The 13,372-nt window shown below is 36.6% G+C and overlaps 1 protein-coding gene and 1 non-coding gene across 16 annotated transcripts in view; one reads left to right on the top strand and one right to left on the bottom strand.

Annotated features, from left to right (window-relative positions):
* Positions 1-13,372, top strand: part of FAM13B (family with sequence similarity 13 member B) — a 98,218-nt gene that overhangs the window by 56,247 nt on the left and 28,599 nt on the right. For 12 of the 15 annotated variants that reach the window (XM_061423591.1, XM_061423586.1, XM_061423596.1 and 9 more), the window contains 3 exons: positions 9,118-9,159; positions 9,904-10,059; positions 11,821-11,953. In XM_061423591.1, the coding sequence (XP_061279575.1) occupies positions 9,118-9,159; positions 9,904-10,059; positions 11,821-11,953 (331 nt within the window). The remainder of the gene's footprint in view (positions 1-9,117; positions 9,160-9,903; positions 10,060-11,820; positions 11,954-13,372) is intronic. The other 3 variants (XM_061423594.1, XM_061423597.1, XM_061423584.1) reach the window with 2 other exon arrangements.
* On the bottom strand, positions 9,517-9,589 carry TRNAG-UCC (transfer RNA glycine (anticodon UCC)). The gene has a single exon. It is a non-coding gene; the product is annotated as a tRNA-Gly (tRNA).

Here is a 13,372-nt window from a genome sequence, read left to right as displayed (position 1 = left end):
GGAATACCAGTCCACCTTACCTGCCTTCCGAGAAATCTGTATGCAGGTCAAGAAGCAACAGAGAACTGGACATGGACCAACGGACTGGTTCAAAATTGGAAAAGGAGTACGTCAAGGCTGTACAATGTCACTGTTCATATTTAACTTATATGCAAAGTACATCATGTGAAATGCCCGGCTGGATGAAGCATAATCTGGAATCAAGATTGCCAGGAGAAATAAGAATAACCTCAGATATGCAGGTAACACCGCCCTTATGGCAGAAAGTGAAGAGGAACTACAGAGCCTCCTGATGAAAGTGAAAGAGAGTGAAAAAGCTGGCTTAAAACTCAACATTAAAAAAACGAAGATCATGGCATCTAGTCCCATCACTTCATGGCAAATAAGATGGGAAAACAGTGGAAACAGTGAGAGACTTTAATTTTTTGGGCTCCAAAATCACTGCAGATGGTGACTGCAGCCATGAAATTAAAAGACACTTGCTCCTTGGAAGAAGAGCTATGACAAATCTAGGCAGCATATTAAAAAGCAGAGACATTATTTTGCCAACAAAGGTCTATCTAGTCAAAGCTGTGGTTTTTCTAGTAATCATGTACTAGAAATGTGATGATGTGAGAGTTGGACCATAAAGAAGGCTGAGCACTGAAGAATTGATGCCTTTGAACTCTGATGTTGGAGAAGACTCTTGAGAGTCCCTTGGACTTCAGGGATATCCAACCAATCAGTGCTAAAGGGGAGCAATCCTGAATATTCATTGGAAGGACTGATGCTGAAGCTCCCGTACTTTGGCCACCTGATGCGAAGTCTCATTAGAAAAGACCCTGATGCTGGGCAAGATTGAAGGCAGGAGGAGAAGGGGACGACAGAGGATGAGATGGTTGGATGGTATCACTCACTCGATGGACATGAGTTTGAACAGGGTCTGGGAGATGGCAAAGAACAGGAAAGCCTGGTGTGCTGCAGTCCATGGGGTCACAATGAGTCGGACATGGCTGATCAACTGAACTGAACTGAATTCATTCATGAAAAATAGCATAATATTGGCAGTTAAAAAAAACTTTTTTTTAAACTAGAGAGGTTATGTGTGCCAAACCAGGTTGGTTAGTGTTGTCTGATAAAGCAGTTGTGCAATTTGCTATTAATGTGTTTAAGGGAGACCTGAAGATTATTGGATGAATGGTAAATGGTGTTCATTTCGTTTCCTACAGACAATCCTGATAATATTAACCTCTGATAGACCTTCTTTCTTCCTCATGTTGGTTAGAGTTTGTGTTGGCACATTTTACAGAGTATTTTCATAGAACTGATTTAAATTTACTTTTAAAAATGATTCTTTTCATTAAGGAATCACATGCATACAGAAAAGTTCACAAATCATATAAGGTCATTGAATTACCAGAATGAACTCAACTTGTATAATCATAGCATGGGTTCTTGCTTCTGTCCCTTCTCAAGTGCTACCAATCTCTCTTCTCCCACAGTAGCCACTATCTAACTTTGATTATTGTACATTAGTTTTTTTCCTCTTACTGACTTTTTTCCTTAGAAAATTGACTTTACTGAGACATATTTTTCATACAGTAAAATGTATTCATTTTATAAGTGCTGATAGTTGCTCAGTCATGTCCGACTCTTTGCGATCCTCTGAACTGTAGCCCACCAGACTCTTCTGTCCGTGGAATTCTCCAGGTAAGAATACTGGATTGGGTAGCCGTTCCCTTCACCAGAGGATCTTGGATCTTCTCGACCCACGGATCAAGCCCAGATCTTTTGCTTTGTAGGCAGATTCTTTACCATATGTGCCATGGATGTATCTATTAACAACCATAGCATTCAAGATAGAGACTGTTTCTGTCTCTTCCCTTACTTCTTTATAATTGTACTCCCCCTGCTCCCTGCAATTTCTGGCCCCAGGCAATTACTGATCTGCATTCTATCACTACATAGATGAATTTTGCCTGTTTTAGAATTTCATATAAATAGAATCTCACAGAGTAGGTACTCTTGTGTCTGGCTCTTTTTGCTTTGTATAATGTTTTTTGAGATTCATGTTAATGCATGTGTCAGTTATTCAAGACTGAATTCAAGACTAGAATTAAAAAAAATTCTAAGTATATTCCATTGTAGGGATATTCCACACTTTGTTTATGCATTTACCTATAGGTTGTTTATGCAGTCAACCTATAATAGGATTGATGACTATTTTTGGCTCTTTTGAATAAAGCTGCTATGCTTTATTCATATATGTAGATATGAATAAATATATATATATGTATATGTATATTTACATATACATATATTTATTTATATGTAGAAGTCTTTGTGTGGACTTAAACTTTCATTTCTTTTGAGTAAATACCCAAAAGTACAATTGCTGTGTCACATAGTAGGGGTTTTTTTTTTTTTTTAGTTAATTAATTTTTTTTTTTTTTATCGTATGCGTGTATGTTTATTTTATTTTATTTTTTTTAATTTTATTTTATTTTTAAACTTTACATAATTATATTAGTTTTGCCAAATATCAAAATGAATCCGCCACAGGCATACATGTGTTCCCCATCCTGAACCCTCCTCCCTCCTCCCTCCCCACACCATCCCTCTGGGTCTTCCCAGTGCTCCAGCCCCAAGCATCCAGTATCGCGCATCGAACCTGGACTGGCAACTCGTTTCTTGCATGATATTCTACATGTTTCAATGTCACTCTCCCAAATCTTCCCACCCTCTCCCTCTCCCACAGAGTCCATAAGACTGTTCTATACATCAGTGTCTCTTTTGCTGTCTCGTACACCAGGTTATTGTTACCATCTTTCTAAATTCCATATATATGCGTTAGTATACTGTATTTCTGTTTTTCCTTCTGGCTTACTTCACTCTGTATAATAGGCTCCAGTTTCATCCACTTCATTAGAAGTGATTCAAATGTATTCTTTTTAATGGCTGAGTAATACTCCATTGTGTATATGTACCACAGCTTTCTTATCCATTCATCTGCTGATGGACATCTAGGTTGCTTCCATGTCCTGGCTATTATAAACAGTGCTGCGATGAACATTGGGGTACACGTGTCTCTTTCCCTTCTGGTTTCCTCAGTGTGTATGCCCAGCAGTGGGATTGCTGGATCATAAGGCAGTTCTATTTCCAGTTTTTTAAGGAATCTCCACACTGTTCTCCATAGTGGCTGTACTAGTTTGCATTCCCACCAACAGTGTAAGAGGGTTCCCTTTTCTCCACACCCTCTCCAGCACTTATTATTTGTAGACTTTTGGATCGCAGCCATTCTGACTGGTGTGAAATGGTATCTCATAGTGGTTTTGATTTGCATTTCTCTGATAATGAGTGATGTTGAGCATCTTTTCATGTGTTTGTTAGCCATCTGTATGTCTTCTTTGGAGAAATGTCTATTTAGTTCTTTGGCCCATTTTTTGATTGGGTCATTTATTTTTCTGGAGTTGAGCTGTAGGAGTTGCTTGTATATTTTTGAGATTAGTTGTTTGTCTGTTGCTTCATTTGCTATTATTTTCTCCCATTCTGAAGGCTGTCTTTTCACCTTGCTAATAGTTTCCTTTGATGTGCAGAAGCTTTTAAGGTTAATTAGGTCCCATTTGTTTATTTTTGCTTTTATTTCCAATATTCTGGGAGGTGGGTCATAGAGGATCCTGCTGTGATGTATGTCGGAGAGTGTTTTGCCTATGTTCTCCTCTAGGAGTTTTATAGTTTCTGGTCTTACATTTAGATCTTTAATCCATTTTGAGTTTATTTTTGTGTATGGTGTTAGAAAGTGCTCTAGTTTCATTCTTTTACACGTGGTTGACCAGATTTCCCAGCACCACTTGTTAAAGAGATTGTCTTTAATCCATTGTATATTCTTGCCTCCTTTGTCAAAGATAAGGTGTCCATATGTGCGTGGATTTATCTCTGGGCTTTCTATTTTATTCCATTGATCTATATATCTGTCTTTGTGCCAGTACCATACTGTCTTGATAACTGTGGCTTTGTAGTAGAGCCTGAAGTCAGGTAGGTTGATTCCTCCAGTTCCATTCTTCTTTCTCAAGATCGCTTTGGCTATTCGAGGTTTTTTGTTTTTCCATACAAATTGTGAAATTATTTGTTCCAGCTCTGTGAAGAATACTGTTGGTAGCTTGATAGGGATTGTGTTGAATCTATAAATTGCTTTGGGTAGTATACTCATTTTCACTATATTGATTCTTCCAATCCATGAACATGGTATATTTCTCCATCTATTAGTGTCCTCTTTGATTTCTTTCACCAGTGTTTTATAGTTTTTTATATATAGGTCTTTAGTTTCTTTAGGTAGATATATTCCTAAGTATTTTATTCTTTCCGTTGCAATGGTGAATGGAATTGTTTCCTTAATTTCTCTCTCTGTTTTCTCATTATTAGTGTATAGGAATGCAAGGGATTTCTGTGTGTTGATTTTATATCCTGCAACTTTACTATAGTCATTGATTATTTCTAGTAATTTTCTGGTGGAATCTTTAGGGTTTTCTATGTAGAGGATCATGTCATCTGCAAATAGTGAGAGTTTTACTTCTTCTTTTCCAATTTGGATTCCTTTTATTTCTTTTTCTGCTCTGATTGCTGTGGCTAAAACTTCCAAAACTATGTTGAATAGTAATGGTGAAAGTGGGCACCCTTGTCTTGTTCCTGACTTTAGAGGAAATGCTTTCAATTTTTCACCATTGAGGATAATGTTTGCTGTGGGTTTGTCATATATAGCTTTTATTATGTTGAGGTATGTTCCTTCTATTCCTGCTTTCTGGAGAGTTTTTATCATAAATGGATGTTGAATTTTGTCAAAGGCTTTCTCTGCATCTATTGAGATAATCATATGGTTTTTATTTTTCAATTTGTTAATGTGGTGTATTACATTGATTGATTTGCGGATATTGAAGAATCCTTGCATCCCTGGGATAAAGCCCACTTGGTCATGGTGTATGATCTTTTTAATATGTTGTTGGATTCAAACAAATACTAAAGGATATTCTCTAGACAAGAAACACAAAAACGGTGTATAAACTCGAACCCAAAACAATAAAGTAAATTAATTAATTTTAATTGGAGGCTAATTACTTTACAATATTGTAGTGGTTTTTGCCGAACATTGACATGAATCAGCCAGCCACAGGCACACATGTGTTCCCATCCAGAACACCCCTCCCACCTCCCTCCCCATCCCATCCCCCAGGGTCATCCCAGTGCACCAGCCCTGAGCACCCTGTCTCATGCATTGAATCTGGACCAGTGATCCACCTCACAATATGATAATATACACATTTCAATGCTACCCTCTCAAATGATCCCACCCTGGCCTTCTCCCACAGAGTGCAAAAGACTGTTCTTTACATCTGTGTCTCTTTTGCTGTCTTGCATATAGGGTCATTGTTACCATCTTTTTAAATTCCATATATATGCATTTGTATACTGTATTAGTGTTTTTCTTTCTGACTTACTTTGCTGTATATAATAGGCTCCAGTTTCATCCATCCCATTAGAACTGATTCAAATGCATTCTTTTTAATGGCTGAGTAATCCATTGTGTATATGTACCACAGCTTTAGTATCCATTTGTCTGCCGATGGACATCTGGGTTGCTTCCGTGTCCTGGCTATTGTAAGCAGTGCTGCACTGAACATTGGGGTACATGTGTCTCTTTCAGTTCTGGTTTCCTTGGTGTGTATGCCTAGCAGTGGGATTGCTGGGTCATATGGCTGTTCTATTTCCAGTTTTTTAAGGAATCTTCACACTGATCTCCATAGTGGCTGTACTAGTTTGCATTCCCACCAACAGTGTAAGAGGGTTCCTTTTTCTCCACACCCTCTCCAACATTTATTGTTTGTAGACTTTTTGATAGCAGCCATTCTGACTGGCATGAGATGGAACCTCATTGTGGTTTTGATTTGCATTTCTCTGATAAAGAGTGATGTTGAGCGTCTTTTCATGTGTTTGTTGGCCATCTGTATGTCTTCTTTGGAGAAATGTCTGTTTAGTTCTTTGCCCCATTTTTTGATTGGGTCGTTTATTTTTCTGGAATTGAGCTGCAGGAGCTGCTTGTATATTTTTGAGATTAATTCTTTGTCAGTTGCTTTGTTTGCTATTATTTCTCCCATTCTGAAGGCTGTCTTTTCACCTTGCTTGTAGTTTCCTTTGTTGTGCAGAAGCTTTTAATTTTAATTAGGTCCCATTTGTTTATTTTTGCTTTTATTTCCATTACTCTGGGAGGTGGGTCATAGAAGATCCTGCTGTGATTTATGTCAGAGAGTGTTTTGCTTATGTTTTCCTCTAGGAGTTTTATAGTTTCTGGTCTTAGGTTTAGATCTTTAATCCATTTTGAGTTTATTTTTGTGTATGGTGTTAGAAAGTGTTCCAGTTTCATTCTTTTACAAGTGGTTGACCATTTTTCCCAGCACCACTTGTTAAAGAGATTCTCTTTTCTCCATTGTATATTCTTGCCTCTTTTGTCAAAGATAAGGTGTCCATAGGTGTTTGGGTTTATCTCTGGGCTTTGTATTTTGTTCCATTGATCTATATTTCTGTCTTTGTGCCAGTACCATACTGTCTTGATGACTGTAGCTTTGTAGTATAGTCTGAAGTCAGGTAGGTTGATTCCTCCAGTTCCATTCTTCTTTCTCAAGATTGCTTTGGCTATTCGATGTTTTTTTGTATTTCCATACAAATTGTGAAATTATTTGTTCTAGTTCTGTGAAAAATACCATTGGTAGCTTGACAGGGATTGCATTGAATCTATAGATTGCTTTGGGTAGTATACTCATTTTCACTATATTGATTCTTCTGATCCATGAACATGGTATATTTCTCCATCTATTTGTGTCCTTTTTGATTTCTTTCATCAGTGTTTTATAGTTTTCTATATATAGGTCTTTTGTTTAGGTAGGTTTATTCCTAAGTCTTTTATTCTTTTCATTGCAATGGTGAATGGAATTGTTTCCTTAGTTTCTGTTTCTGTTTTCTCATTGTTAGTGCATAGGAATGCAAGGGATTTCTGTGTGTTAATTTTATGTCCTGCAACTTTACTATATTCATTGACTAGCTCTAGTAATTTTCTGGTGGAGTCTTAGGATTTTCTATGTAGAGGATCTTGTCATCTGTAAACAGTGAGTTTTATACTTCTTCTTCTTTTCCAATCTGGATTCCTTTTATTTCTTTTTCTTCTGTGATTTCTGTGGCTAAAACTTCCAGAACTATGTTGAATAGTAGCCGTGACAGTGGGCACCCTTGTCTTGTTCTTGACTTTAGGGGAAATGCTTTCAGTTTTTCGCCTTTGAGGATAGTGTTTTCTGTGGGTTTATCATATATGGCTTTTATTATGTTGAGATATATTCCTTCTGTTCCTGCTTTCTGGAGGTTTTTTATCATAAATGGATGTTGAATTTTGTCAAAGGCTTTCTCTGCATCTATTGAGGTAATGATACAGTTTTTATCTTTCAATTTGTTAATGTGGTGCATCACGTTGATCAGTTTGCGGATATTAAAGAATTCTTGCATCCCTGGCGTAAAGCCCACTTGGTCATGATGTATGATCTTTTTAATATGTTGTTGGATTCTGTTTGCTAGAATTTTGTTAAGGATTTTTTGCATCTATGTTCATCAGTGATATTGGCTTGTAGTTTTCTTTTTTTGTGGCATCTTTGTCTGGTGTTGGTATTAGGGTGAAGGTGGCCTCATAGAATGAGTTTGGAAGTTTACCTTCCTCTGCAATTTTCTGGAAGAGTTTGAGTAGGATAGATGTTAGCTCTTCTTTAAATTTTTGGTAGAATTCAGCTGTGAAGCTGTCTGGTCCTGGGCTTTTGTTTGCTGGAAGATTCCTGATTACAGTTTCAATTTCTGTGCTTGTGATGGGTCTGTTAAGATTTTCTATGTATTCCTGGTTCAGTTTTGGAAAGTTATACTTTTCTAAGAATTTGTCCATTTCGTCCAGGTTGTCCATTTTATTGGCATATAGTTGCTGATAGTAATCTCTTATGATCCTTTGTATTTCTGTGTTGTCTGTTGTGATTTCTCCATTTTCATTTCTAATATTGTTGATTTGATTCTTCTCCCTTTTTTTCTTGATGAGTCTGGCTAATGTTTTGTTTATTTTATTTATCAACCAGCTTTTAGCTTTGTTGATTTTTGCTATGGTCTCCTTTGTTTCTTTTTCATTTATTCCTGCCCTAATTTTTATGATTTCTTTCCTTCTACTAACTGTGGGGTTCTTCATTTCTTCCCTTTCTAGTTGCTTTAGGTGTAGAGTTAGGTTATTTATTTGACTTTTGTCTTGTTTCTTGAGGTATGCCTGTATTGCTATGAACCTTCCCTTAGCACTGCTTTTACTGAGTCCATAGGTTTTGGGTTATTGTGTACATAGTAGGTTTTATAAGAAGGCTGCCCAACTGGCTTCCAGGGTGGTTGAAACATTTTACATTCCCATCAGCATTATGTGAATGTTCTATTTGCTTCACATCCTTATCTACACTTTAATTTTCAGTATTTTAGTAGTATATATATATCTCATTGTGGGTTTTAAGTTGTATGTTTGATAGCTGTGGTAAAAATGAGTCTATTATCTAGGTTTTTATAGGTATCAGTAGATACTGTGGTATAAAATTTGCTAAGGAAAATGTTACCAGCACAGTGAATGATGTGGCCTGAATTTTTGTTTCTAATTTGCCTTTTCATTCTGTAGCTTGAGAATATCCTCTGAGTAGTAGTGTGTACTATTACTTTTGGCACGGAGCACAGGCCAGCATTGAGACCTCCATACTGTCCTAGGTGAATACTTTTGTTTGGCCCAGAAGTCAGTTTTTTTTTTCCTTCAGGCTTAGAATAGGTCAGTGTTTTTCCAGGTAAGCACCAGGTGAAGTAGTTGCATGCCCCTCCCCTCCACCCCCACCCCCCCCCAACACAAATGAACCAACACACACAGACAATACGTATTTTAAGGGTCTTCTGTGAGAGTTTCTTTGGAAAATTAGAAAAGTAAAACTTAGTGCACACTCTCCTGGGTGTATCAAGGTAGTGTAAATGTGGAGTTTTTACCACATTTTGTAGTCATTTAGTATTGAAAATTTTACAGCTAATTTTTTTCTTTGATTACAGTGCCCATACATCACCCATCAGCATGTTACCAGCCTCTGCAGAGTAAGTAGTATACTTATAGAAGACAGCTTAAAAAGCTTTTAAAAATATTAATAAGCTGTAGAAATTAAAAGCATGTATTTATTGTAAATACTTACTTTAGAGGAAAGATTGTACATAAGGTAGTGAAACTGGTTAGTATTTTATGTACTTTAGTCAGAACAAATGAAGAAGGAATGCATTGCACTGATACACAAAGATGAACTTTTTTTCAGATGATTTTTTTTTTAATCTTCTGAAATGACTGAACAATGCCAATAGAGCTTTTTTTTCTAGTAAAGGTTCCATGCCCCACCCACTCCCCCCACAAATGGCTGCTTTATTAATACTGGCTATGGTGCATGGCATGTGGCATCTTAGTTCTCCAACCAGGGATTGAACCTGTGCCCCCTGCAGTGGAAATGCAGAGTCCTAACCACTGGACCACTGGGGAATTCCCTGAGAAGTCTTTTTAAATGGCTTTGTTATGTTGTAGGGAGGAATGAATTACTGGGACAAGTGATCATTCCTGCGTCAGTAGTAGTATTGACATGATTGATTTGTGTAATGTCTGGGCAAATTTCATTTTAAAATTTAAGCAATTATCATGTATTCCTTTTCTGTATTTCTTTTTCCACTCTAGCCTATTCATTTGAATACCATTGTATATTTTTTTAAACTGGTTGTACATTTTAAAGTTTGTGTTTATGTGACCAAATAACCTAGTTAGGGTGACTGCTTCTCACTAAAATGTGTTCTGTTTTATAGCATTTTAGAAAGAACAATTAGAGCAGCTGTGGAACAGCACCTTTTTGATCTGCAGAGCAGCATAGATCATGATCTTAAGAACTTACAGCAGCAAAGTCTCGTGTGTAATAATGAAGCAGGAAGTGTTAATTGTGATGGGGAAGGATCTAATAACCAGTAAGAAACTTTTAAAACATTTGACTATTTTTTATTGAATTATAAAATTGTTTCACCTTTTAAAAAAGTTTTTTCTTTAATGATAGTGTCTGATCTTACTTGACCATTTCTGAAAGTCAGTGTGAAAAGTGACTTTGTATATACTTGCTTATAAATTGTATATACTTCTTCACATTAAAAATCTCATAAGTCTTCTGTTAAGATAGTAGACATTGAGTCCAGCAAAGTCTGTGAACACCAGATGAAGTAGCGGGCTTATATAATTACCTTTAGGATCTATGTTATGTGAAAAATAACTTTAAAAAGAGTAGACCTATATTCTGTTTTCCAGATGGTCACACCATGGCATGTAGTTTTCCAGATAGATAGGTACTGGGACAGCAGATTGACATCACTCCTAGTGCACATGGTCATTGAATGAATTGGTGAATGGAATCATCCTTTGCTATTTAACTTGTTTTCCTGTCTCCAGGCTTTGCCTTCCCTACCCTCTGTTGTTTTAGGTTAGCTGTTAATAATTGGATTTGTGCAAGTTAAAAGTACCCCATGTACTGTGTGGTGTGTGATGTTACTCCACTCTTCATCTGACTTGTTATCTTTAGGTGACGAAAGCTTCATATCCTTTCCTGTTACCTCAGCCCTAGAGGTGCTTTCTTCTGAGTCTACAGATGATTTTTATAGTTTGCATTGGTCAGTTTTTGTTTTGGGGACAAATCTATAGAGCAGCATAGATCATGATCTTAAGAAAGACGTACCCAAATTTGGAGAATTCATAGGAAGGCCAAAAAAAAAAAAAAAATAGATGACTAGGTAAGATTTTGTTTTTGTGTTAAGAATTAGATTTTTAAAGGCCAAATATGTCAAATACACCAGACTAGCTATCACATGTGGAATGAAACTGAGAAATTAATAGCTATAAATACCAATGCTGGGACTATGTTTATGGAATACCGGATTGTACAACTGCAGGTGTGCCATATGATCTGCGTGGATGGCATCACCGCCAGCCTGTGCAGTGATGTGATGGCCCCGATTTGTGTGCTTTGAAGGCATTATTTGAACTATACAGGTGGATCTGTAGGAAGTATTTGAGTTGAATATGAAGGAAAGAAGCAGTATCCAAATGGTAGAAAGAGAAAAATGTTTCAAAGGATATAATATAAGCAGATTTCTTGGAGTTTGCCCTTTTGGCTTAGCTAGAGATCCTGAAAACCTATGTCTATGCTCAGATATTATTATAGAAATAACTCATATTCTCATGGTAGAATTCTCATATTGTCTGGTTGGGGTATCATCTTTATAAACAACCTGCAGTGTTTTACATATTCTAAATTATGTAAGATGAAAAAATCTGCAGTAGGAAGCTATTCCTGTTGTACTTGAAAAGGTGTTAAACACTGTTGCCCAGTGCTAGACTTGGGTTTTAATCTGCAAACAGGTCGTTACTATGATTTAGCATGTGCATTTGTAAGGGAGATCACTGTTTTGACACATAAATTATTTTTAAAGCCATTCATTTGCTGTGAAAATATTCAAAGTGGATAATAAATTAAGGTCCTTACAACATCCCATGGAGGGACAGAAATAAACTTTGAATCCTTTATAATCTAACTTGACATGCTAAATAATCTGGATCTTTATGAAAAAGATATGTTTTCTACTATGAGAAAAAGTTTCAGATTGTTACTTTTATTTATTTATTTTAAAGGCGTTACATATTCAACATGTGGCTTGATCTGACTTTTTAATCTTCATTACTAGGGTTGATATTGCTGATGGTATTATTAATGCCAGTGAACATAACAGAGACTGTTCAGAACCTGTGGCTAGCACTAATTTAGACAATGAAGTTATGCAGCAAGATTTTGTATTTGAGGATGAAGAAAATAACCAGGTAAGAAATGTAGAGACTTAAAAATCTCTGTGTTAAGTGTACTAGATCAACAGTCCCCCACCTTCTTGGCACTAGGGGCTAGTTTCATGGAAGACAGTTTTTCCATGGATTTGGTGGGGGGCGCTGGTTCCGGTGGTAATGAGAGCAGTGGCAGATGAAGTATTGCTCGCTTGCCTGCCTGCCTCTGACCTCTGCTGTGGGCTGATCCTCACAGGCCAGGATCCTAACAGACCGCAGCCCAGGTGGTGGGAACCCATGTATGTACTAGATTACAATTCTGATTGCTTTATGTGTTCCTTTGGTACCAGAAGCCTTAGTTCACTTTCTTTGCTGATACATGTGTTTGTCTTGATTCCAAGTCCCAAGAACATACATTGTTTCAGTGGAGATCAGGAACCATCATTGAACAGAGAAGTAGATGCAGAATACCTTATTTTTAAATACTTTTCTGGAAGGAAACAAATTACAGTGTCAGCTGAGGTGATTGTTGGTTTTATGGTTGAATTTTGTTCTTTTTAAAAGCCATGTATGTCCCAGATATTTTCTGAAGAACATGGACTCTTTTCATAATTATGGAAAGCCCATGAACATCATTTAAGAAGTAAATTATTTTCACTGTCAACATTTTTTAGTAATAACATTTAAAAAATAATTTCAGTGAGTGTACAAAGCATTTTTCTAAGACGTGTTTCAAAGTTTTGTTAACACTTTTTAAAATAAGATACTTAATGGATGAGGAAATTTTCTTCAGCATGTTTTCATTCTAAATCATATGCTAACATACATATTGTAACGAATCAAAGATTTGTGTTTAGGCTTTCCCTCTTAATAGCAGTATAACTCTGACTAGTTACCTAACTTTTCTGAATTTTTGTTTTTTGTTTTTCTTTATATAAGTGGGAGGTAATACCCACTCTAGAGGTTTGTTATAAAGATACAAAGAAGTAAAAGTACAAACCTATTTTATGAACTGGAAAACATTTCACAGAATTTAAGCTGCTCCTGGACTTAGTTTTATTGGACTCGTATGTAACTAATATTCTTACTTTCTTTCACTGGCATATTAATCTTTTTTCATCTGTTCATGGTTATTGATTCTGTTCTTGTCTCTTTGCTCCACTGATACACTTTCTTCACTTAGCTTTCAGGATATCTCACTCCTCTGTTGTTTTTTTCCCTCCTTGACTGGCTGTTGTATCTCTTTGCTGATTGCTTTTTGTGTTCTGAAATTTAATATGGCCCAGGGCCCAGTTTTCTCAAGTCACTAATTTTCATTACTCCAGTGGTAATCTCATTTAGTCTAATGGTTTTAAATACCATCTCTCAGCTCAAGGCTCCCAAGTTTATACTCTAGTCCAGATCTCTCTCTTAACTTTAGATTCCTATACCTAGAAGCTCTGCTCGGCGTTGAATATCTTT

This window comes from Bos javanicus, chromosome 7, assembly GCF_032452875.1.
Source record: "Bos javanicus breed banteng chromosome 7, ARS-OSU_banteng_1.0, whole genome shotgun sequence".
Lineage (NCBI taxonomy): Eukaryota > Metazoa > Chordata > Mammalia > Artiodactyla > Bovidae > Bos > Bos javanicus.
Note: the sequence above shows the minus strand (reverse complement) of the source record. Positions and strands in the feature narration are given on the sequence as shown.